This window comes from Heterodontus francisci, chromosome 10 (assembly GCF_036365525.1).
Source record: "Heterodontus francisci isolate sHetFra1 chromosome 10, sHetFra1.hap1, whole genome shotgun sequence".
Taxonomy (NCBI): Eukaryota; Metazoa; Chordata; class Chondrichthyes; order Heterodontiformes; family Heterodontidae; genus Heterodontus; species Heterodontus francisci.
This window is the reverse complement of record NC_090380.1, coordinates 98715263-98740957: the sequence shown is the minus strand read 5'-3', so window position 1 is coordinate 98740957 and position 25695 is coordinate 98715263. Positions and strand designations below refer to the sequence as shown.

The window sequence follows — 25695 nt, the reverse complement described above, 5'->3', positions numbered from 1 at the left end:
CCTCGTTATCCAAGGTTCTCGAAACTTGCCAAACTTATCCTTCTTCCTCACAGGAACATGCTGGTCCTGGATTCTAATCAACTGACGTTTGAAAGACTCCCACGTCAGATGTTGATTTACCCTCAAACAGCCGCCCCCAATCTAAATTCTTCAGTTCCTGCCTAATATTGTTATAATTAGCCTTCCTCCAATTTAGCACCTTCACCCGAGGACTACTCTTATCCTTATCCACAAGTACCTTAAAACTTATGGAATTATGGTCACTGTTCCCAAAATGCTCCCCGACTGAAACTTCGACCACCTGGCCGGGCTCATTCCCCAATACCAGGTCCAGTACAGCCCCATCCCTAGTTGGACTATCTACATATTGTTTCAAGAGGCCCTCCTGGATGCTCCTTATAAATTCGGCCCCATCCAAGCTCCTAGCACTAAGTGAGTCCCAGCGGCACAGTGGTTAGCACCGCAGCCTCACAGCTCCAGCGACCAGAGTTCAATTCCGGGTACTGCCTGTGTGGAGTTTGCAAGTTCTCCCTGTGTCTGCGTGGGTTTCCTCCGGGTGCTTCGGTTTCCTCCCACATGCCAAAGACTTGCAGGTTGATAGGTCAATTGGCCATTATAAATTACCCCTAGGATAGGTAGGTCGTAGGGAAATATAGGGACAGGTGGGGATGTGGTAGGAATATGGAATTAGTATAGGATTAGTATAAATGGGTGGTTGATGGTCAGCACAGACTCAGTGGGCCAAAGGGCCTGTTTCAGTGCTGCATCTCTTAAAAAAAAATATAAGGGAAGTTAAAATCACCAACCACTACAACCCGGTTACCTTTACATCTTTCCAAAATCGGTCTACATATCTGCTCCTCTACCTCCCGCTGGCTGTTGGGAGGCCTGTAGTAAACACCCAACATCGTGACTGCACCCTTCCTATTCCTGAGCTCCACCCATATTGCCTCGCTGCACGACCCCTCTGAAGTGTCCTCCCACAGTACAGCTGTGATATTCTCCTTAACAAGTAATGCAACTCCCCCACCCCTTTTACATCCTCCTCTATCCCGCCTGAAGCTTCTAAATCCCAGAACATTTAGCTGTCAATCCTGTCCTTCCCTCAACCAAGTCTCTGTAATAGCAACAACATCATAGTTCCAAGTACTAATCCAAGCTCTAAGTTCATCTGCCTTACCTGTGATACTTCTCGCATTGAAACAAATGCACTTCAGACCACCAGTCCCGCTGTGCTCCGCAACATCTCCCTGCCTGCTCTTCCTCTTAGTCTTACTGGCCTTATTTACTAGTTCCCCCTCATTTATGTCACCTGCTGTCCTACTGCTCTGGTTCCCACCCCCCGCCACACTAGTTTAAACCCTCCCGAGTGACGCTAGCAAACCTTGCAGTCAGGATATTTGTCCCCCTCCAGTTTAGATGCAACCCGTCCTTCTTGTATAGGTCCCATCTGTCCCTGAAGAGATCCCAATCGTCCAGATATCTGAAACCCTCCCTCCTACACCAGTTGTTCAGCCACGAGTTTAGCTGCACTATCTTCCTATTTCTAGCCTCACTGGCACGTGGCACAGGGAGTAATCCCGAGATTACAACCCTAGAAGTCCTGTCTTTTAACTCCCACTGTAGGTCCTCGTCACTCTTCCTGCCTATGTCGTTGGTACCGATGTGTACCACAACCTCTGGCTGTTCACCCTCCCCCTTCAGAATGTCCCCTGTCCGTTCAGAGACATCCTTGACCCTGGCATCAGGGAGGCCACATACCATCCTGGAGTCTCTTTCACGTCCACAGAAGCAGTTTTTTATTATTTGTTTGTGGGATGTGGGTGTCACTGGCTAGGCCAGTATTTGTTGCCCATCCCCAATTGCCCTTGGATGGAGTGGCTCGTTAGGCCATTTCAAAGGGCTTTTATTTTTTTTTTTTTTTTTAGGATGTTCGTGCACCAGATGGCTTTTTTTTTCAACAATCGACAATGGTTTCATGGTCATCATTAGACTAGCTTTTTAAATCCAGATTAATTGAATTCAAATTTCACCATCTGCCGTGGTGGGATGCGAACCCATGTCCCCAGGGCATTAGCCTCGGTTCTGGAGTACTCGCCCAGTAACATTACCACTATGCCACAATACCAACCCCCTATATAGTTTAAAAAGGTGCACCCTGCATCCTTTATTCACTACAACAAATTTTTTTCCCTAGCTCTCACTTAATCACCCTCTTTTATTGTGTTTGATATCAATTTTCTTCTCAACTAAATCTTCTCCCAATTCTTCTGGTCTTCATTTTCTCCCCCTTAGTTTTGGAGAACACTCGTCCCCACCTATATTACTTCTCAGCAGGCATCTGTCCATTAGTAACTGCGGTGGATGTGCCACTGAAGCATTCAGAAAGAACAGTTATCAACTGCTGGTTCAGTAGGTTGAAGGATTCATTACGTGGAGTAGGAGAACATGAAATATAGACAAAATGGTCTTTATTCATTGTGAAATTCTTGCGCCTCTGCCACGTGGTATTCAGACAAGTGATATTGTTGTAATGTTACTACCGAGCCAGTGAATAATACTATGCAAAAAAACTACTACTGGTGCCACCAAGTGTCTGGAATCAGGTCCTACAACATAATGAATCGCTTGGTGGGATAAGGTACCTCACAGCCCTACTAAATTCACTGAACCACCATTGACACAACCATCCTTTGGGGATGTTTGAATGTTTCTAGAGCAACGTTTCATCCAAGGTTCAGGCATATTGGAATATTCATGGCATCAGACCCCAAAACTGAACATTTGGTCAGTTGTCACCCACTGCAAGCAATGTACACCTCATTTGCTCACCGATCAGTGCACTATACGGAGAAACAAAGCAGCCAGAAAATACACATTTCCAATTAAATTTCACTTTGTTCTGCTGTGCTTTAAGTCTTGAGTAGGTTAAAAGAATACACAATAGCAGCAAAAAACAACCTGAGCAGTGAGACCCACGGGTTAATGGTTGAAAAGTCATCGTCGCACTCCATGTACAACTGTCTTCTTGACTTACACTCACTATTCTACTGGTGCCTCCACCCTGAGGCCAACAGGTGAAAAGGCAGCCAGAAGTGGGAAAGGTGGTATTGTCGTCAGGCCCAAACAGGGAGAAGGGCTATAAACAGCTTCTTACTGAGGCTGTACAGCCCAGACTGGGAAGGAGATCAGGGGCTGGATTTTGTTGTCCTGCCGCTGGGAGGGGTGACGGGTGCAGAAAATGACGGCTGCCCCGCGCGGGACGCATGCCAGCACAACTCTGCAGAGAGCAGCCACTTAGTATATTCATGGCGACCGACCGACCCCCCGCCCCCCAATCACGTGGCGGGGGTGGCATTGCCGATGCCATTCAGGGCATCACCTGGCACAGAAGCTGCCACCATTTTTAAAATAAATTAAAATAAAGCCCTGCAGCCAGTTAACAAAATGCAGAGTTGACCCCTTCCCCACCTCGGCGGCGGCAGCTTTCCAATGGAAGGGAAAGTGGAGGGGCGTCAGTGCTGCATGTCGCGCTGAAGATCAGGAACTAAAAGGTAAGATCGCTGTGGGTTACATTTAAATTAATGTAAACATCTATTTAGCAGATGGAAAGCAGGGTCCTGAAGCAGAGCAGTGGGGGGGGGGGGGAAAAGAGGGGCCGCCATGGAGCTTCCCTTCCGCAGGGATGATCGGGCCTGGCAATCCTGGCATCAGGCTCCATGTCGGGCTGCTGCCATTCCGATTCACCGTCCCCCTCACCCCCTCTCCCACCGGCTGCCATGGAACCCGATGTTAGGCTGGGAACAAAACTCAGCCCCAAGAATGGGAATAAATTGTTGCACAACTGAGCCAGAGTGAGGGATTGGTCGCTAGAAACCACACAACAATAACACAATTTTCATCATGTATTTACTACAGACTAATTGGATATCTTATTTTACTTTCTTATATAAAAAAAAAAGAGTGCAGATTCACAGATGTAGACACTGCCTCTTTCAAACTGGTTGTGGAAGCTAGAGGAACATAGAGCTCCATTCAGATGAATCACTCAGTCCAATGTGTACCACACATCAGGAAGTAAAGTGACTGATACATTGAGAGCATCAAGGGAATGATGCTCTGTGATTGACAGCTCTGTTTGACAAAGAAAATCAGGGAAGAAAAGAGCTGCAGACTGAGGGGTCTATGACTAATTACAGGGATGCACGAATGGGTGGCACATGTAAGCTTCACATGGCACCAAATATAGTCCTGTATCTCATTTTGTCAGTGGTTGCACCAGATGAACCACAAACACCTGCTGTCACTGTTACCTTGCATCTTGGACAAATGGTATATCTGAGAAGTTTGCAGAAAATCTCTTGTTTAAAAAAAGACTAAACAAAGGAAAAAGATTATAGATCATGAAGAAAACCACTTTCAACAGTATTCTGAAGGAAAAGCACAATGTTGCAATGCTAAAAAGAATAAATAGATCAACGACAATTGAAGGGGGCATGAAGGCTCTCGCTCCCTTTTCTCATTTCGCTGTGAAAATCTCAATGCAGAAAATTTGGTACATCATTCGAAAAGAAATCTACAATATGATTACAACAAAGAATATACAGCATGGAATCATACAATCAATCAGCACAGAAGGAGGCCATTCAGCCCATTGTTTCTGTGCTGGCTCTTTATAAGAACTATCCAATTAGTTCCGCTCTGTCTTTTTCTCCCCCATACCCCTGCAGTTTCTTTCTCCTTCGAGTATTTACCCAATTCTCTTCTAAAAGTTACCATTGAATCAGAATCCACCACCTTTTCAGGCAGTGTATTTCAGTTCATAACTCACTGGGTTAAAAAAAAATTCATAGTAAATGGGAAAACGTTTATTAACACATAAGGTTTACCCAAATACATTAGAGCAACAGCTCGTGCCAAAATAAAATTGAAACATACAACAGATGTCACAACAGGCAGTGGAGTATTAGAACACACAATGATAACACACTAGAACAGCCAGTGAGCTCCTGTACATTGGACTGAGATGTAATCCTACAGCTAAGTGTTGTGTGGAAGTGCCAAGCAGATGTCAGGCACCTGCCCCAAAGAGATGAGGGAATAGTGAGCGCAGTCAACTGCTTGCATGATCTTGGAACACCCAAGAGGCAGCAGACCAGACTACCACAGTGGTTTCGATTAGGAGACATGGGCAACTAGTGGACTCTTGGATATTTATGGATCCGAAAAGTAAGAGGATATATTAGGGAACAACATTTTCAAGAATGCCAGAAGACCTAAAATTATAGTTTAGACTTATGAAAGGACCTTGTGTAGAATATGCTGTTGCATCACCTGTTTGGTCCTTATTGTCCTGATCAATATTTAACCAAAATCACAAACACATTATCTGGTCAATCACTCATTGCTTGCTATATGTAAACTGGCTCCCACATTTCCTACATTATAAACTTCAGAAGTATTTCTTTGGCTGTAAAGCACTTCGGGACATCTGGATATCATGGAAAGTGCAATGTAAATGCAATTTTTTCTTGGATAAATCAAAATAAAGTCCAAAAACACCTAAATTACATCAAAGCCTGACTATTACAACATGCAATGACTACTTCTTGTCTTGCAAAAACACAAATTAAAGTGAGAAATTGAATTATTAGTGAAACAGAAGCTCACGTGAGTCTTTCCGCACTGATTAAATGATAAAAATGATAAATAATACTGTCTTACCAGTGGAATGACTTCTAAGAGGAATACTAGTAGGCAACAGAGTTCTTGGACAGTGGGAGGAGCACTTGGACCATCCTTCACTATGTGGCTTACTGGCTGAGATCTGTCCCTGTAAATCACACATCATCCATGATTCCTCACAAATACAACACTGGCACACATTTCATAAACTGCAACTTCAAATAGTTGTTTAGTCCATTCTTCTTCACAGTCACGAGTTACAGGATGGTAGTTTATAAAATGAACATGAACCCCAAGCACTGGGAAAGCAAAAGCATCAAGTGAAAAGAGTTTAAAAGATGTGTTAAAATACTCGACAAGTGTACGTCTTTATTCCATTCTGCAATTATAGTTGTCTCGAAGCCCTGGCCCCACAAGTGAAGCATAGAAAATAAACAAAGATAAAGAATGACACACATGGTCTGTAACAATACACACACAATTTAGCTCCAATGTTTTCAATGCTTTACAACAGAAACATTCCTTCCTTCACCTTGCAGCATCTCAACACATCCACTCAACAACTTGCATTACTTGGATATGCACTTTGGGCCAAGAGCAGGCAGGTGGGATTAGGCTGGATAGTTCTTTCTCTGCTAGCACAGACACGATGAGCTGAAGGGTCGCAATCTATGCTATACATTTTCCATGTTTCTGTGCATCATTCAATCTCTATATCAGTCCGACTGGTTCCTCGTCACTGATCCCAGCACCCGTTGCCCCACTACCCCAACTGTTTCCAACCTTGCTGAACTGAGTTTAAACTGGCGTTCAGATTCCCAAGCGCCTTCCATCATTAAAAAAAAAACAAACACTCCTTTCCCCCTCTGATACATTGTTTTTGCCCCTATTTTTGCAACACAGGCACTGAAACTGTTACTGATGCCTTGGTCACCCTCTGGCCTGGACTATCCAAACATCCTTTAAATCAAATACAAGGTGTTTCACTGATAGTGTCCACTTTCCTTAAACCTGAGTCGGAAAGGGACACAATAGGTGACATAACAAGGTTTCGTCAAGAAATTGGTTTCAAATAGGTTTAAGAGAAGAAAGGTGCAGCGGTTTAAAATGGAAATACAAGGAGGACCCAGGTGGGACTTGGAACAAGATGTGCATGGCAGGAGTTTTAGACAGGACACCCATGGTACAGTTATGGACAAGTTGAACTTTTTGGAGGATGGGCCACCAGCAATGAGATGAGTAATGGTTTCAATCGCAAAAGGGGACGGGCAGAGGCAAAAACAAGTAGTCTTTAGGATGGAATGCACAAAGTGGGCTGAATTTAATTCTCCTGCCGCCGGGACTGGCAGCGGGCAAAAAAAAATGGTAGCCCATGTATGCGGGCTGTGCGCCATCTGCATGCTCTGGGTATTCCGCATCCCCCCCAATCACATGGCAGGGACAGGCTCTTCGATGTCAGCAATGGCGTCAGCTGCCCCATTTTAAAAGTGTTGCCAGAGCTGCATAGTTGAAGCCCGTACCTCCCACCAGCCAACACAAGGGAAATAAATGGCTGCCCAATTCGCCCTCCCCCAAACATTGTATTTAATATGTCACCTTTCCACCCCCACAACAGCACGAAGTGCAGTGGTGACCCCTTGCCCCCGCCCATACACTGGACATGCAGATTTGATCCCATCCCCCCTACACCCCTTCTCCATCACGGTTGTGCTAGCTTTCCCTGGATGGGAAAGTGAAAACGTGAGTGTGCCGCCCACCACACGCAAGATTGCAGTGAAAGGCATGTTTGAGTATTTAAATAAATGACAGGAATAAATTAAGTTGGGTCTTGTTGCTGGAGAGGGGGGTGGCGCCACTGCCAGGAAGATCAGTGATCGTCTGGCCACCACTCCACCCTGGGGAGGGAGAGAGAGGAGTGGGGGGGGGGGGGGGGAGGAAGAGAAGGAGAGAGCGGGGAGGGGGTGGGGGTGGAGACAGACCTAGCAGAGGTGGCGGCACAGTGGTATACAGTCAGGAGGGATTTACACTGGGAGTCCTCAACATTGACTTTGGACCCCATGAAGTCTCATGGCATCAGGTCAAACATGGGCAAGGAAACCATCTTTTAATTGCCACCCCCACCCCCCCACCATATGCTGATGACTCAGTACTCCTCCATGTTGAATACCACTTGGAGTAAGCACTGAGGGTGGCGAGGGCACAAAATGTACTCTAGGTGGGGGACTTCAATGTCCATCAAGAGTGGCTCGGTAGCACCACTACTGACCAAGCCCTAAAGGATATAGCTGCTAGACTGGGTCTGTTGCTGGTGGTGAGGGAACTAACAAGAGGGAAACATATACTTGACCTCATCCTCACCAACCTGCCTGCCGCAGATGCATCTGTCCATGACTGTATTGGTAGGAGTGACCACTGCACAGTCCTTGTGGAGACAAAGTCCCATCTTCACATTGAAAATATCCTCCATCGTGTTGCGTGGCACTACCACAGTGTTAAATGGGATAGATTTTGAACAGATCTAATAAGGCAAAGCTGAGTATCCATGAGGCGCTGTGGGCCATCAGCAGCAGAAATATCCTCAACCACAATCTGTAACCTCATGGCCCGGCATATTCCTGCACTCGACCATTACCATCAAGCCAGGAGACCAATCCTGGTTCAATGAAGAGTGCAGGAGGGCATGACAGGAGCAGCACCAGGCATACGTCAAACTGAGGTGTCATCCTGCTGAAGCTACAACACAGGGCAACTTGTGTGCCAAACAGTGTAAGCAGCATACGATAGACAGAGCTAAGCAATCCCATGACCAACAGATCAGATCTAAGCTCTGCAGTCCTGCCACATCCAGCCGTGAATGGTGGTGGATAATTAACAACTAACTGAAGAAGGTGGCTCCACAAATAGTTCCATCCTCAATGATGGGGGAGTCCAACACAACAGTGCAAAAGTTAGGTATTTGCAACAATCTTCAGCCAGAAATGCCGTTGATGATCCAACTCGGCCTCCTCCTGAAGTCCCTAGCATCACAGATGCCAGTCTTCAGCCAATTTAATTCACTCTGCACGATATCAAGAAACAACCGAAGGCACTGGATATTGCAAAGGCTATGGGCCCCGACAAGATTCCAGCAACAGCACTGAAGATTTGTTCTCCAGAACCCATCGCGCCTTTAGCCGAGCTGTTCCAGTATAGCTACAACACTGGCATCTACCCGGCAATGTGGAAAGTTGCCCAGGTATGTCCTGTACACAAAAAGCAGGACAAACCTAACCCAGCCAATTAACGTCCCATCAGTCTACTCTCAATCATCAGTAAAGTGATGGAAGGTGTCGTCAACAGTGCCATCAAGTGGCACTTGCTTAGCAATAACCTTCTCAGTGATGCTCAGTTTGGGTTCCGCCAGGGCCACTCAGCTCCTGACCTCATTACAGCCTTGGTTCAAACATGGACAAACGAACTGAACTCAAGAGGTGAGGTGACATCAAGGCAGCATTTGACCGAATATGGCATCATGGAGCCCTAGAAAAACTGGAGTCAATGGGCATCAGGGGAAAACACTCCGCTGGTACCTCGTGCAAAGGAAGCTGGTTGTGCTTGTTTGAGGTCAATCATCTCAGCTCCAGGACATCACTGCAGGAGTTCCAGCTGCTTCATCAATGACCTTCTTTCAATTATGTCAGAAGGCAGGATGTTTGATGATGATTGCACAATGTTCAGCACCATTCATGACTCCTCAGATACTGAAGCTGTCTGTGTAGAGATGCAGCAAGGCCTGGTCAATATCCAGGCTTGGGTGATAAGAGGCAACTAACATCCATGCCACACAAGTGCCGGGCAATGACCATCCCCAACAAAAGAGAATCTAACCATCTCCCCTTGACATTCAACAGCATTACCATCGCTGAATCCCCCACTATCAACATCCTGGGGGGTTACCATTGACCAGAAACTGAATTGGAGTAGCCATATAAATACCGTGACGACAAGAGCAGGTCAGAGGCTAGGAATCCTGCAGTGAGTAACTCATCTCCTGGTATATAGGCCGTACAACCCAAAGATGGTGGATCATATCAAAGATGTCCCTTCGCTGTTCGCAACGGGCAAGGTACAAACAGTACCCAACCAGCCCGTGCTGCAAAACTCAAAACGCAGTATGCAACATTAGACGTGATTCTCCTATTGGACAACATTTGCTAAATAATCCAGTGTGCCAAGAATTACACTGACAACCAATTTAAGATTGTCAGTGCGGTTCGCAGTGTGGTGCATTTGCGCGTACTGGAAGCTACATATATTAATACATTATATTCTTAATGTATTAAAGCTTCGACAACATGTCTCTATTTTCAGCAATACTCAAGTTCTGTACTACCAAACAACTAGACATATAACTCTTATTTGTCGATGGTATGAGCATTTAATAAGCACAGTAAATTGTAGTATACATCGGAATTATTCCAAGTTACTTCAGAAAGTAATTCAAGTAAATTAAACAACATAAGTAGCAATGACAGGACAGGTGTTGTGTTGCAGCTATGGAATGTGGGATCTCCTGGATGTCTACGTAAACCAGGGCAAACACGTCTGCAGAAAGCATAAGCTGCAAGAGCAATTCCAGATTAGGATTATTGATCTGGAAGCCGGACTGCAGACACTGCACAACATCAGGGAGGGTGAAAAGATACCTGGACACTTTGTACCAGGAGAAGGTCACATCCCTTAGAATAGGGTCTCCGGTTTTAGCCAGCGGTGAGGGACAGGAGGGTGTGACCGTAAGTGAAGCAGGTAAAGGGACCGAGCAGACAGCAGTGGAGGAGCCTCAGACTTTGCAATTGTCAAACAGGTGTGAGGTACTTCCAACATGCGTGGACGAAAGCGAGGTCTGCCAGATGGAAGAGCAGACTGGCCATAGCACCATGGTACAGGAAGCCGTTCAAGTGGGGAGAGCAAAAAGGAAAGTAATGGTTGTTGGGGACTGTATAGTGAGGGGGATTCACACTGTTCTCTGCAGCAAAGAGCGAGAGTCCAGAAACTTGTGCTGCCTGCCCAGTGCCCGGTTTGGGACATCTGCTCAGGGCTGGAGGGGAACTTGATAAGCAAGGGGGTGAAAGGTTGTTGTCAGGTAAGGCAGGAACGTGGAGTTGAGGTTACAAATCAGACCAACCAGATCTTGTTGAATGGCAGAGCAGGCTCGATGGGCTGAGTGGCCTACTCCTGCTCCTAATTCGTACGTTAGGTATACCAAACAGCCAGAGACAGTGGTTGGGTAGAGTGGTAGAATCAGAGGCAAGGATTGATGAAAGGATGGACTAAAATACTACACATCATTTCTCCTTCATAAAGTTTCTCTTTAGCTCTGTTGCAACTGTATCATGAGCGAGAACCTTGACCCTCCACTACTCATCCCACTACCTTATAGCAGAATGAGATGTGAAAGTGCCACACAATACAAGGTTAATATTTTGTCACATGAATATTGCACATTCCAGTTTTACCTAATGCAGTCTTCAAAAAGCCTGGTCAAGTAATCCCACAGGTAGTCCGTGCTTAGTGAGCTGATCAGCACATTCACCGTCTTTATTACTTCTGATGCATTTTTATTTTCTTTCATTTTGCTAGGGAGAGGAAAATAAATAATTGCATTTAGAATTCAGCAGCATCAGTTTGCAAAATTAACTAGAAAGCGCCTCAGGAGAACACAAACAGAAAGGGCTTAGGATAAAAGAACATAAAAATGAAGTGTCAAGCAAGTTAATACATTTGCAACAAGGAGATGCAAAAAGAAAACAACAAGACTCTTAAAGGTGTAAAGACCCAAGGAGAGAAAACAAATGAAGTCACCAAAGAGTAGCAAACCTTTACTCAAATGAATGGAAAACAGCACATTCCTGAAAAGGAGAGAGGGGGAGGGGGAGGAGAGAAGAGAGAAGAGAAGAGAAGAGAAAAGAGAGAGGAGAGGAGAGAAGAGAAAAGAAAAGAGAGAGGAGAGAAGAGAAAAGAAAAGAGAGAGGAGAGAAGAGAAAAGAAAAGAGAGAGGAGAGAAGAGAAAAGAAAAGAGAGAGGAGAGAAGAGAAGAGAAAAGAGAGAGGAGAGAAGAGAAAAGAAAAGAGAGAGGAGAGAAGAGAAAAGAAAAGAGAGAGAAGAGAAGAGAAGAGGAGGAGAGAAGAGAAAAGAAGAGAGAGAGGAGAGAAGAGAGAGATGCAGCCAAACACCAGTCAACACAAATTGAAGACATTTTATCATTTTAAGCTTTCAGCTTTATATTTACCTTATGATCAGACTTTCATTCTGGCTTGACTGGACATCAGAATCGAGCATTTCTTTGCAGATGGAGTAAAAAGCTCTGATCACATCAAGAAGCAAATCCCCAATGACCTGAGGGCCTATAAAAGGGATACATGATTAATCAGTGACCAGCAATCTGCTCTAGTCACAGGTGAACAAGTCAAAAAGGTAGAGAATTGTTAACCCTAAACATGACACATTTTTCCATTTCTCCCACCTCTACTGCAAGCCCAACCCACCCAGGAAACTGAATCACGTACCTCACGAATAAACAAAGTATACCTCCTCCTAAAAATAGTGCCACCCCATTTTCTATCTTGTTTTTTCTCTCCCTCCTCAATATACGACGTCACAATATGTATTTTCCATTCTTGTCCAGCTGGCAGCGAGGTTGCTGTCGATGCTGTCCAGTCTGGACCTTCCTATAAAATAACTGCTTTAAGTTCCCCAGTTCAATTCCTACACTCTGTATATTATAATACATGCTTTTTAACTGTTTTTTCTAAACCACCTCATCTTTATTTCGCACTTGGAATATCACGCTCATCTATTTCTCTCTTTACTATGAGCTGGATTTTGTTTTATTTGCCCAGCCCACTCTCTTTCCTTGTTTGAATAACTTGTCACTGTCATATAAACGATGGCCGAGTCTGTGCCGACCATCAACCACCCATTTATCCTAATCTTATACTAATTCCATATTCCTACCACATCCCCACCTGTCCCTATATTTCCCTACCACCTACCTATCCTAGGGGTAATTTATAATAGCCAATTTACCTATCAACCTGCAAGTCTTTTGGCATGTGGGAGGAAACCGGAGCACCCGGAGGAAACCCACGCAGACACAGGGAGAACTTGCAAACTCCACACAGGCAGATGTAGATGTAGCCCATCCCTGCAGAATATCTCATTAGTCCTACAGCCAATGCCAACGGTTACAGTGCCGTTCTATGATTGCCCTGATCTTCCTATTCTAGCACTTGGCTAATACTGAGATTACCACCCATAACATCTGCTCCTTGAACAAGCTTTTCCAGTCTATGTGATACGTCCCTTACCCTAGCAGCTGGGACACAAAGCATCTGGGACTTGCAATCTTTTGTCGTCAAGGTAGAATCAGCCCCTCTAACTACTGAATCCTGAACACCATTACTGCATTTCTAGCTATGCTGCGAGTCTCCCTTCCTTGTTTGTTGGTGCCACTAGCTGGCTCTGCCATCCTTCCCCACAGGAAGCTAGCTAGAACTTCAAATTAGCTCTAGCGCCTCTGGGCACTCCTGTTCTAACCTTTCCTTCCAGCCTTGTCCCATCCTTATGATGGTCACCTATCTTAGCTCTTCCATTGCCTGTTTCCCAACTCATTGATGCAATCAACCTCACCAACATTCATTTCAAAAATTACTGTTTCTTCCTACTGTGACAAATTGTCTCCACCTCCTTCTCAAGTGCTGAGTTTCGGAGCTCGATCAATGGCAGTTGGTGACCCTTCCTTTCCACTTAGTTCCCCCGCCCCCATTCTCTCCTCTCCTGAAGGGATGGAATTTCACAGGCAGGCACAGCCTTCTCATTCCTCCTTCAAGGGAAGAGTCTGATCAGTGAATATTGGTCTATTGTAACCAGAGCAGTCTTATTTTACACTCATCTGACACTGAAACACATTTTGTTAATAGCAATCACTTATGATTAGGAACAGCAACCTTCAAGGATTTTACCCCACTCCAGTCCAGAATCACTAAGACCGATTTAAATTTAGATATAGATATACAGCACTGAAACAGGCCCTTCGGCCCACCGAGTCTGTGCCGACCATCAACCACCCATTTATACTAATCCTACACTAATCCCATATTCCTACCACATCCCCACCTGTCCCTATATTACCCTACCACCTACCTATACTAGGGGCAATTTATAATGGCCAATTTACCTATCAACCCGCAAGTCTTTTGGCTGTGGGAGGAAACCGGAGCACCCGGAGGAAACCCACGCAGACACAGGGAGAACTTGCAAACTCCACACAGGCAGTACCCAGAATTGAACCTGGGTCACTGGAACTGTGAGGCTGCGGTGCTAACCACTGCGCCAAGTTGGGACTGCTGTACTGTCGGAGATCAATCAACCCAGCACAGACTAGAGATTAAACCTGGCACCCTCCTGTTGTGCGTGCTTCCAGGCCACACCAGTGAAAATTTACTAATTAATTAATCTACATTATGAAGAAGCCCTGTCTATTAATCCATTTGAGTCTAGCCAAAAAAAAGATAAAAATGGAAGACACATGTTTCAAATTCAAAACTGAGTTTGTTTCACTTCTATTGATTTTGCATCAACTTCTAATAAAAATCTTTCAACATTCAATGGAATCGTCCCTTTAGGTGAAGGTATAATGTGTAATTTGCTGGTTTACCTAATTCAGGTTTATCAAGTAGACTTATCAGAATACGAAATGGCTTCTGATGTGCTTGAGGTCCATGTTCCTGATCTGGCTCAGGGTGCACTTGCTGCAAAGTTCTTACCAATGCCTGCAGGTAAAAGCAGATTGCTTATAAGCAACAATGAACACTTCATCCTCTGAAATATATTTTCAGGAGCAATTATAACAAAGATGATTAAAAATAGTTGCAGCCCTTGAAGAACTCTTTCATAGTGGCATCAGTTACAGCTAATCCCACCCGCATCCCGAACGAGGAAAATGCAAGGTACGTGCGTGTCCCCTTCCCTGGCATGAATGACAGACAATCTCCTCTTTGAACACCTGCATGACCACCTTCACAAAGCACACCCAAAAATTGCTACTTCCTTCCTTCCTGCAAGGTCAGTGCTCCATGCCTTTTAGGTCGGGTAAGAGTACAAACACATACACTTTCGCTGAATTGCTCTACCAATCCGTGCACTTAACAGTATGACTACATAAGCACTACGTCAACACCAGGTCCAATTATTTGATGTGCGATGTAAATTTCTGTAAAAGGATGACTGATGTGCATTTCATAGCTTAAAAAATGATTTAGATATGGTTTACGAAACAACATTCTGATTTGAGTCATGTTTTGTAACTTCATGTAGGTGAAGTGTGAACCCAAATTTGGCAGCATGGCAAAAAATAATTTTCCTTAAATATCCTTACTCGAACCAGCAAGTCCTTGGAATGTTTGTCAAAATAATCCCTGGCATGATCTTCAGGAGAAGTGGAGAAGTCGGGATCTGCAGTCATGATGCCTCCTTTGATATCTGTACCTAAAAAGGATCAACATGAGCCATTATGATGAATGCAAACAGAACACACAAAAACATTTGCAAATAAATCTTTGTTTTATTGTCTGCTTGGTATAGAGATATGTTGAAAAGATTCTTTGCGATCAGAAATATTATGCGAATAATGATGTAGCAGTTACTGAAAAAGGTACGTGCAAATATTTAAAGAATCCATGCTGATAAGTGTGGCTGAATGTTGATCATTTCAGCAATAAGACTAGTTCACAAGCTTTTGTCGCATAAAAGGTGATCCTAAATACTAACAGTGATAGACAAGGTTGTTAAACAATGCTTACAGAATAAAAGGTGTGCGTCAGTGAGCTACAAAATCATGTTCAATTGGGGAGTTTAAGAATGCATAAAATCGTAACTTACAGAATCAACTAAAAAGCAAAATACTGCTTATATTACAAATCTGAAATTATTGTGTTTTAAGGTCAAACTTCCTCCATATTTCGCCCCAGGCCTCTCACCAATCTACGCCTGGCACTATGTCTGAGCTGCAAGACAATAATTTAAATCTTCCTTTCAAACTTTTAGCTACATGCCAGGCTTCCACACAATATTCCCCTGACTTGGCTGACAAGAGGCCAGCTCTTCCTCCAATTTTACCCTTATCCTCATGATATAGAACCAGCAGTTTGATGTACATTTCTCCACAACAGGTCCAAATCCTCATCTGAACAGTCCACCAAACAGTGCTCCATAATGCAGTGAACTGCTGTCTGACTGGATTACTGTCTCATCATTCGCCGACAGCTGCTCAGTTGCCTTTTCGTGCTCCAGTCTCCTCTCTGAACACAGATCATCTGCTTCATCTCTAAGGCTACTCTCACGCACAAACCAGTGCTAACCTGCATCACCACCAGGAAATGCCTAGGAAAAAAAAATCACCTGGCTGGCCTCAGTGAAGAAATATTCTAAAGGTGAAAATAAAGATACTTTTGTTTAAAATATGAAAATTAAATAAAAATTATTTTTTTTTTTACCCAAAAGCCAAGCATAGAGACGTCTGTTCAAGGACATGTCTCTCCTCAGTACTGTATGGAGAGCAGCAGAGAGAACAAGCACCATGTCTGCCCTGGTCATGGGGATGACAGAGTTATTTGGATCCTTGAAGAAAAAGGAGAAGAATTGTCAACTACAAATGTTAGTGTAAAAAGCTCACACCAGTCAGGTAACACTAAAGTGCAGACCACTGTGTTGTTGCACTTCAAAAACATTATTAATTTATGACCTTGTTAAACAAAATAAACATCCTTCAGAAACACTTTTGAATGCTGATTACAAACAAAGAAGTTGAATTCATATACTAATTTATGGTGGCCTCAGAATATCCCATATTGCTTTCTAGCTAACAGATTACCCTTCTGAAATGCCTTCATTGTACTGTAGGCAATAGGGCAGCCAATTTGTACAAAGCAAGATCCCACAAACAGTAATTAGTTGAATGCAATGAATCACCAGATAATGTGTTTTTGGTGGCCTTAGTTGAAGGAGGAATGTTGGCCAGGACACCAGAAGGCCTCCTTGCCCTGCCTTACACAGTGCCGAAGGAGTTTTTATGTCCATCTGGGCAAGCAGACAGAGCTTAAACCTCCATTTAAAGGTCTCACCTGAAAGATAACACAGATGACAGGGAGCATAAACTCAGCAGTGAGCAGCCTAGATCATGTGCCTAAATCCATAGTGGGGCCTGAATCAAGCTTCTGACTTAAATAGCGACATGACTATCATCTGAGGCAAGCTAACTCTTTAATACACAGGGCTCGAATTGAGCAATTGTTCCATCATATTTCTTCTTCTTTGGTCTCCTTGTCTCGAGAGACAATGGGTAAGTGCCTAGAGGTGGTCAGTGGTTTGTGAAGCAGCGCCTGGAGTGGCTACAAAGGCCAATTCTAGAGTGACAAGAGTCTTCCACAGGCGCTGCAGATAAAATTGGTTGTTGGGCCTGTTACACAGTTGGCTCTCCCTTTGCACTTCTGTCTTTTTTCCAGGCAACTGCTAAGTCTCTTCGACTCGCCACACTTTAGCCCCGCCTTTATGGCTGTCCGCCAGCTACGGCGATCACTGACTCCCACGACTTGTGGTCAATGTCACAGGACTTCATGTCGTGTTTGCAGACGTCTTTAAAGCGGAGACATGGACGGCCGGTGGGTCTGATTGCAGTGACGAGTTCGCTGTACAATGTGTCCTTGAGGATCCTGCCGTCTTCCATGCAGCTCACATGGCCAAGCCAGCTCAAGCGCCGTTGGCTCAGTAATGTGTATAAGCTGGGGATGTTGGCCACCTCGAGGACTTCTGCTTTGGAGAGACGGTCCTGATACCTGATGCCAAGGATTCTCCAGAGGCAGCGAAGATGGAATGAGTGAAGACGTCGCTCTTCGTTGACATACGTTGTCCAGGCCTCACTGCCGTAGAGCAAGGTACTGAGGACACAGGCTTGATACACTCGGACTTTTGTGTTCCGTGTCAGTGCGCCATTTTCCCACACCCTCTTGGCCAGTCTGGACATAGCAGTGGAAGCCTTTCCCATGCGCTTGTTGATTTCTGCATTGAGACACAGGTTACTGGTGATAGTTGAGCCTAGGTAGGTGAACTCTTGAACCACTTCCAGAGCGTGGTCGCCGATATTGATGGATGGAGCATTTCTGACGTCCTGTCCCATGATGTTCGTTTTCTTGAGGCTCATGGTTAGGCCAACTTTGTTGCAGGCAGTCGCAATCCTGTCGATGAGTCTCTGCAGACACTCTTCAGTGTGAGATGTTAATGCAGCATCGTCAGCAAAGAGGAGTTCCCTGATGAGGACTTTCCGTACTTTGGTCTTCGCTTTTAGACGAGCAAGGTTGAACACCTGATCTTGTGTGGAGGAAAATTCCTTCTTCTAAAGACTTGAACGCATGTGAGAACAGTAGGGAGAAGAAAATCCCAAAAAGTGTAGGTGCGAGAACACAGTCCTGTTTCACTCCACTCAGGATAAGAAAGGTGTCTGATGAGGCACCGCTATGCTGAATTGTGCCTTTCATAATGTCATGGAATGAGGTGATGATACTTAGTAGCTTTGGTGGACATCCAATCTTTTCTAGTAGTCTGAAGAGACCACGTCTGCTGACGAGGTCAAAGGCTTTGGTGAGATCAATGAAAGCAACATAGAGGGGCATCTGTTGTTCACGGCATTTCTCCTGTAGCTGGCGAAGGGAGAACAGCATGTCAATGGTGGACCTCTCTTCTTGAAAGCCACACAGTGCCTCAGGGTAGACACGCTCAGACAGCTTCTGGAGTCTGTTTAAAACGACTTGAGCGAAGACTTTCTCCACAATGCTGAGCAGGGAGATTCCACGGTAGTTGTTGCAGTCACCGTGGTCACCTTTGTTTTTATAGAGGGTAATGATATTGGCATCGCGCATGTCCTGTGGTACTGCTCCCTCGTTCCAGCACAGACAAAGCAGTTCATGGAATGCTGAGAGTATAGCAGGCTTGGCACTCTTGATTATTTCAGGGGTAATGCCGTCCTTTCCAGGGGCTTTTCCACTGGCTACAGAATCAATGGCATCAGGGAGTTGAAATGTTATTGGCTGTTCATCCAGCTCATCCATGACTGGCAGAGACTGGGCTGCATTGAGGGCGGAATCAGTGACATTTTTCCTGGAGTACCGTTCTAGGTAGTGCTCCACCCAGCGGTCCATTTGCTTGCATTAGTCAGTGATTGTGTCCCCAGATTTAGACTTGAGGGGGTGGCGATCCTCTTGATGGTTGGCCCAAAAGCTTTCTTAATGCCATCATACATTCCTCTGATGTTTCCGGTGTCGAATGCCAGCTGAATATGATTGCATAGGTGTTGCCGGTAGTCATCTACACGGTGCCTGGCTGTTCTTTGTGCAGCGCTTCTGGCTGCTTTAAGTGCTACGGATGTGAACTTATGGGGGCTTGTAGTTCAACAGTGCAATGCACTTAGCGGATATGAGATTGAAACCAGTCTGCAGTCTTCTTCTCAAATTTACCGAAGGTGTTCATTGCTGAGTAATAGATGGCATCTCTGATGTGGGCCCACGTGGTCTCTGCATCCCCTGTAGGAGTGTTTTGAAGGGCTTTTTCAAGTGAATTTAGAAACTTATGTAACAGCTGTGGATGAGAAATTCTGTTAGTGTTGATGAGCGGGCAGTCCTTCTGCTTGGAGTGATGCAGCTTCTTTGGTTTGAGTCTAGCCATGCCGCACACCAGGGAGTGGTCGGTGTCACAGTCCGCACTGTGGAAGCTGCGTGTGATTTGGACACTGTTTATAGAGGCTCGCCTTGTGACGATGAGATCCAGCTGGTGCCAACGACGTGATCTTGGGTGCCTCCAAGAAACCTGGTGACAGGGTTTAGTGTGAAAGAACGAGTTGGTGATGCAGAGGTTGCGATAGGTACACAACTCCAGCAGTCTCTGTCCATTCTCATTCATCCTTCCAATGCCATAGCGCCCAAGGCAGGAGGGCCATGAGTCATGGTCGGCCCCAACCCTGGCATTAAAGTCCCCCAGCAGGAACAAATGTTCGGTATTGGGAATGCTACTAATGATATTATGGAGTTCCTCGTAGAACTGGTCTTTATCTTCAGGTGGGGAGCAGAGTGTTGGAGCATAGATGCTGAGTAGGTGCACTGGACCAGAGGCAGTGAGCAGTTGGATGGACAGTATGCGTTCCGATCCATTTGAAGGTGGCTCTATCATGCTGAGCAAAGAGTTTCTGATGGCGAAGCCCATTCCATACTGTCTTGGTTCTTCAGGATCCCTACCCTGCCAGAAGAAGGTGTAGTCTTGCTCTCTTAGAGATCTGCTCGCAGGGAGGTGTGTCTCCTGAAGTGCTGCAATGTCCAGATTGAGTCTACTGAGCTCATTGTTAATGATGGCGGTCTTCCGAGAATCGTTGATTTGTACAAGGTCTTCCGACAGGCCAGGACACATAGTTCTGACGTTCCAGCTTGCAAAACGAAGGACTGGTACCTTCTTTCCTTTTTTTGTCGTGCTGTTTGGTGCGGTGTTACAGCCCACCTGTCGGGCAATGACCCTGAGCTCCAAGCACCCATTGAAGCAGGTGGCCTGTGGCGGGGCAGAACCTTACTGACCGGGGGCTGCCCGGTTTGAGGCGGGCGGTAACTGTCCGGTGAGATGTGATGACCTCTCCCACCTTCATAGTTACTCTTCAGAAATAAAAGCAATGCACACTTTAGCCTAAATTTTACAAACTCTATTATTGCTCAGCGTACAACTGATTAAGGCTGCAACATAAACCCACTTTCACTGTACTTACTGCAGTAAATTCCAGTCACAAATGGTAGATGCTTATTAAAAATAAAAGGTTTGTAACCAAAATAAACAGGCAACACAAATTAACCTTATTCGACTCACACCAAATCTCTGTCAATGAATGAAAACGATGTGCTTTGTCTTTGCTACATGCTAGAAAGTTCCATGAACCCACTGATCATCTTCACATTTCGCATAACTGAAATGCTTAAGCACAAATCTGAGCTGCTTTCAAATTCATGTTTCAGGAGGTGAACAAACAGCGTTCTATAGAACTGTGACAATCTATCACTACAGACATACTTGCGAAATATGGTGCATTACTCACACTTTGATGCAGGATATTTCTTTGATAAATGACCAGTCCTAAAGTGCACTTTATGCACCAATGCTACCAACCATTTACCTCCCGAGACAGAGTATAAGTCAAGGGTGATGAAATATATTAAGCTTCACAATATCACAAGATACAGTTTCTCGTCACTTTTGCTGTGAAGCAAGGTACTTGTGACTTGCAAGTTAATTTGCTTTAGAATTCTTACCAAGAGAACACAGACAAAAATACATATGCTAATTACTTACCAGGCATGTGCAAGGAGGAAAAAAGTAAAACAGAATTTCTAAAGTGTTCCGCTGTACGAGAACATTAGAATCTTGCACCGAGGCACATAACGCTTTCACCTGGAAAACAAAATAAATGGCAATGAACTACCACCACAAAAGCAAAATACTGATGGAAATTTGAAATAAAAACAGGAAATGCTGGAAATACTCAGCAAGTCTGGCAGCATCTGTGGTGAGAGAAGCAGAGTTAACATCTGTGACCTTTCATCAGAACACAATTGTTCTCATGCTGAATCCTTCCACTTCCCAGAGCAGCCATCATAATGGAATGTGCTGTCAGAGACTAAGAATTTAGGGTTCAATTTCAGGCCTCGTTACAAGTTCCTCTTCAGGAACTGGAGTTGGAGAAGGCCAAAAATCACAAAAATTTACCAAAGCTGCCAGATTTTCAGTCCATTAATTTGGGAGATTAATTGTAATGTTCACACTGCATGAACGGAGATTAGTTCCAAATCCACTGTAAATCATTGTTGCCAATTCTAGCCAACTTCAGTTCAGTCCACTCACCTTCCCTCCCTTCAGGAGGACAAAACAAAACCAAAATATAAAAAAGGAGGGTTAGAAACATAGAAAAATAGGAGTAGTAGGACATTCAGCCTTTCGGGCCTGCTCCACCATTCAAAAAAGATCACGGTTGATCGGCCAATTCAGTACCCTGTTCCCGCTTTCTCCCCATATCCCTTAATCCCTTTGGCATTATTATATCTACCTACTTCTTGAATATGTTTAATGATTTGGCCTCCACTGCCTTCTGTGGTAAAGAATTCTGCAGGTTCACCACCCTCTGAGTGAAGACGTTTCTTCTCATCTCGGTTCTAAATGGCATACTCCGTATCCTGAGACTGTGGCCCCTGGTTCTGGGCTCCCCAGCCATCGGGAACATCCTCCTTGCATCTACCCTATTTCGTCCTGTTAGAATTTTATAGGTTTCTATGAGATCCCCTCTCATTCTTCTAAACTCTAGTTAATATAGGCCTAGTCAACCCAATCTCTCCTATCACAGGAATCAGCCTAGTAAGTCTTCTTTGAATATTAGTTTGCTGTTCATGCTGGAAATTGTGGGAAAGACGAGTGCACCACACAGAATGTGAGAGACTGACATGTGATCAGTCTGATAGTTGGTCTCCGCTGGAACACGAGGAATGGGGCATCAGAAACCTGGGAAAATGTTGCTTAGAACTTGCAGCTTGCTGGAATGCTTGCGCCACATGCGAAGCACAAAGTCCTCCCACGGGATCATCTTGGCCAGAATAAGCATCTGGAAACATCCTTCCTCAGATAAGGCCACAATACTCCAGATGTCGTCTCACCAAGGGCCTGTATAACTGCAGTAAGACATCCTTGCTCTTGTACTCAAATCCTCTTGCAGTGAAGGCCAACATACCATTCGCCTTCCTAACTGCTTGCTTTCAGCAGCTGGTGTATAAGGACACCCAGGTCTCTTTGCACCTCCCCCTTTCCCAATCTATCAACATTCAGATAATAATCTGCCCTTCTGTTCTTGCAACCAAAGTGGATAACCTTACATTTATCCACATTATACTGCATCTGCCATGCATTTGTCCACTCACCCAACTTGTCCAAATCACATCAGAGCCTCTTTGCATCCTCCTCACAGCTCACTTTCCTCCCCAGCTCTGTATCGTCTGCAAACTCGGAAAGGTTACATTTAGTTCCCTCACCCAAGTCATTAATATATACTGTGAATAGCTGGGGCCCAAGCACTGATCCCTACGGTACCTCACTAATCACTGACTGCCACCCGGAAAAAGACCCGTATATTCCGCTCTCGGTTTCCTGTCTGTCAACCAATTTTCAATCCATGCCAGTATATTACCCCCAATCCCATGTGCTTTAATTTTGCACACTAACCTCTTGTGGGACCTTAACAAAAGCCTTCTGAAAATCCAAATGCACCACATCCACTGGTTCTCCTTTATCTATTCCACTAGTTACATTCCTCAAAAACACCAGTGGATTTGTTAAGCATGATTTCCCTTTCGTAATCCCATGCTGACTTTGCCCAATCCAGTTTATGCTTTCCAGGTGTTCTACTATCACATCCTTTATAATAGACTCGAGCATTTTCCCCACTACTGATGTAAGGCTAATTGGTCTGTAATTCCCTGTTTATTTCTCTCCTTCCTTTTTTAAATAGTGGGGTTACATTTGCCACCCTCCAATCAAAGGCTGAAGGTTGGATTGCATTAATAGACTTACCGCAAGGCGTGGATCTGTGCCAAACATATACTTCTGCTCTTTTCCGTGCAGAGATCTGTTAATGTGGTTGACAATAAACAGTGAAGCAGGGAGGCGTATGGAAGGGCTGGCTATGACACTGCCCCACAGAGCTCCATAGAATATCTCCTGGCCCACTACCAGAATCAGCTTCTGCAGCAAGATGTCCGTTCTTCATTTAATAAAGAGAGGAAAAAAAGCTCAAAATATTTGACTTCAACACAAATTAAAATACCAGCCCAACACAGATTCCAAGGCAGTGATCCAAACGTGGGGCTTGGATCTTGTCAAAACACAAAATTAGGCTGACTTGTCAGTTGAATGCTATAAATGAACCAGCCCAGTAATCCTCTTCCAGACAGCCACATAAGCCTTCTTTTAAAAAAAAAAAGACTATTTCTTCTGGTTTTGTATTCTACATTGTGAAGGGGGGGCAAGGGGTGGAAGAGTAGTTTCCAGCATCTTTTCGACATTAGCTTGATAGAGCACCCCAACTGCCTGTCGCACGGAGTCAACAGGAAATCCCCTCAATTTTTACCGTCAGGCCTCAACACAACTGGCGAATTTACTGCGAGAACAAGAAATCCAGCTGCCTGAGCTAACCTTCACCCTAAACTCAGAACAGGTAGGCCTCCAAATGTTCAGTCAGCAGGACATTTTCCCTGACAACTTTCAACCTGCCACTGCCCATTTACACCAAAAAACCAGGGTAGTGAGAAAGTTAGCTCCAGGGCCGGAGTAATATTGCTTTGGCTGGGGAATCATAGAAGAATTCATCATTCTGGCAAATAGGCTTGTTCAGAACTCCTGTGCTTATTCAATAATTATCAAAACCTGTTTACACCATGGGTACAAACTAAAGTAGCTTTAAATGCTTAAAACAGCCAAGTGTACTTGCAGATGAGGAAAAGGTGATGGCCTATCAACAGATAACAGTGTTCAGAGCTATGGGGGGCAGAGGGGGGGGGGGGGGGGGGGGTTGGTGTGCAGGGGCGGTAGGAGCATCACTCCCATCATAGCTGCCAGAGCAGGGACCAAGTATTTTCATTGGCCCATTGAGATCACTGAGCCAAAAGTGGCAGCATATTTGCCAAGGAATTACTGGACACAGCACCAGATTTATTCTGCATCTGGGTGAAGGGAAGGCAGGTGTTAAGGGTTTTCACAGTACGTCCAGTTATGCCTATATGTGGAATAAAACCTGATCTTTTCACTGACCACTAAATGCAGCCTAAACCTGAACGTTATCCTTAATATTAGCAAGTTATCTGTCAATGTGCACCCCATTATGTCCATAAAATCAACATCCATCGACATTCCCTTGTCCACTACCGAAAACATTAACCCCGTTCCTCTCTCCACAGATGCTGCCTGACCTGATTATTTCCAGCATCTGCCATACTTTGCTCTTGTACTGAAGTTTCTAATCTTCACTTACTGGTTGATTTCTTGTAAATTTTTATTTGGTATTAGATATCGGAGTTATCAGGAAAGACTGGAGAAACGTGGATTTTTAAAGTATATACGAAAATGTACGAGAAGTGTTAAGTAGAATTAAAACTATCCCCACAATATGATTAAGCATTCAATGATAGCTAACACTGTTGCTATGTAGACTGAGTAAAATCTTCCAGCAGCTATGTAACTGTATTTCATCAATGACTTCTTTCCTAATCTAACTGCCATCAATTAAATTTCCTATTGGTCTCTTGGGCAGCAATTATGATGAGTGAGGCCAGTTTCAATTTAATTTGAAGAGATACACTGGGTGAGGAAGATGTACATTAACTATCACAAAAATGCCATGTGTAAGGGATTTAATGATTTCGTGACAAAGTGACAAATTTCACAAACTATACCATGAACTCTGATGATTGGCACATGATAAACTAAGTCAATGCTTGAAAAAACATTTCAGTAAATTCTGTGGCCCATTAACAAAGGAATTATTGGAATGCTCAGTTAGCATGTTCCAGTAGCATGATTGCCTTTGTAATTTCAGCGTTAGGCATTCTTAGGTCAGATAGTGTGTGACTAGGTGCAAAATAAAACACTCTCTGCTCCACCCAACAATGTGCCTTAAGTCCATGTCCTGAGGCGAACTCTCCCTAATGGATCATTTTTCCATTCCCCACACCTGCTGGCTTCATGACTCTGTCCAAGCTTGCTGAGTTAGGGTTAATCTTGTGCCGTACACCTATGTTTATTGGGAATTGAGCTGAGCTTGCTTTAACTAATTTTACAAAAGGTACTTATTTTACAATAGACTCTTACAGCTAAAAAACAGAGATGATTTTTCCCAACAGTCTGGACTGGATC

At 44.5% G+C, this 25695-nt stretch overlaps 1 protein-coding gene across 3 annotated transcripts in view; it reads right to left on the bottom strand.

The window, feature by feature from the left end:
- dop1b (DOP1 leucine zipper like protein B) overlaps window positions 1–25695 on the bottom strand; it is a 151365-nt gene that overhangs the window by 78836 nt on the left and 46834 nt on the right. For all 3 annotated transcript variants that reach the window (XM_068041145.1, XM_068041144.1, XM_068041146.1), the window contains exons 5-12: window positions 23359–23548; window positions 21097–21195; window positions 16218–16341; window positions 15101–15210; window positions 14381–14495; window positions 11954–12068; window positions 11181–11300; window positions 5725–5833 (exon numbers count right to left, since the gene is read on the bottom strand). In XM_068041145.1, the coding sequence (XP_067897246.1) occupies window positions 5725–5833; window positions 11181–11300; window positions 11954–12068; window positions 14381–14495; window positions 15101–15210; window positions 16218–16341; window positions 21097–21195; window positions 23359–23548 (982 nt within the window). The remainder of the gene's footprint in view (window positions 1–5724; window positions 5834–11180; window positions 11301–11953; window positions 12069–14380; window positions 14496–15100; window positions 15211–16217; window positions 16342–21096; window positions 21196–23358; window positions 23549–25695) is intronic.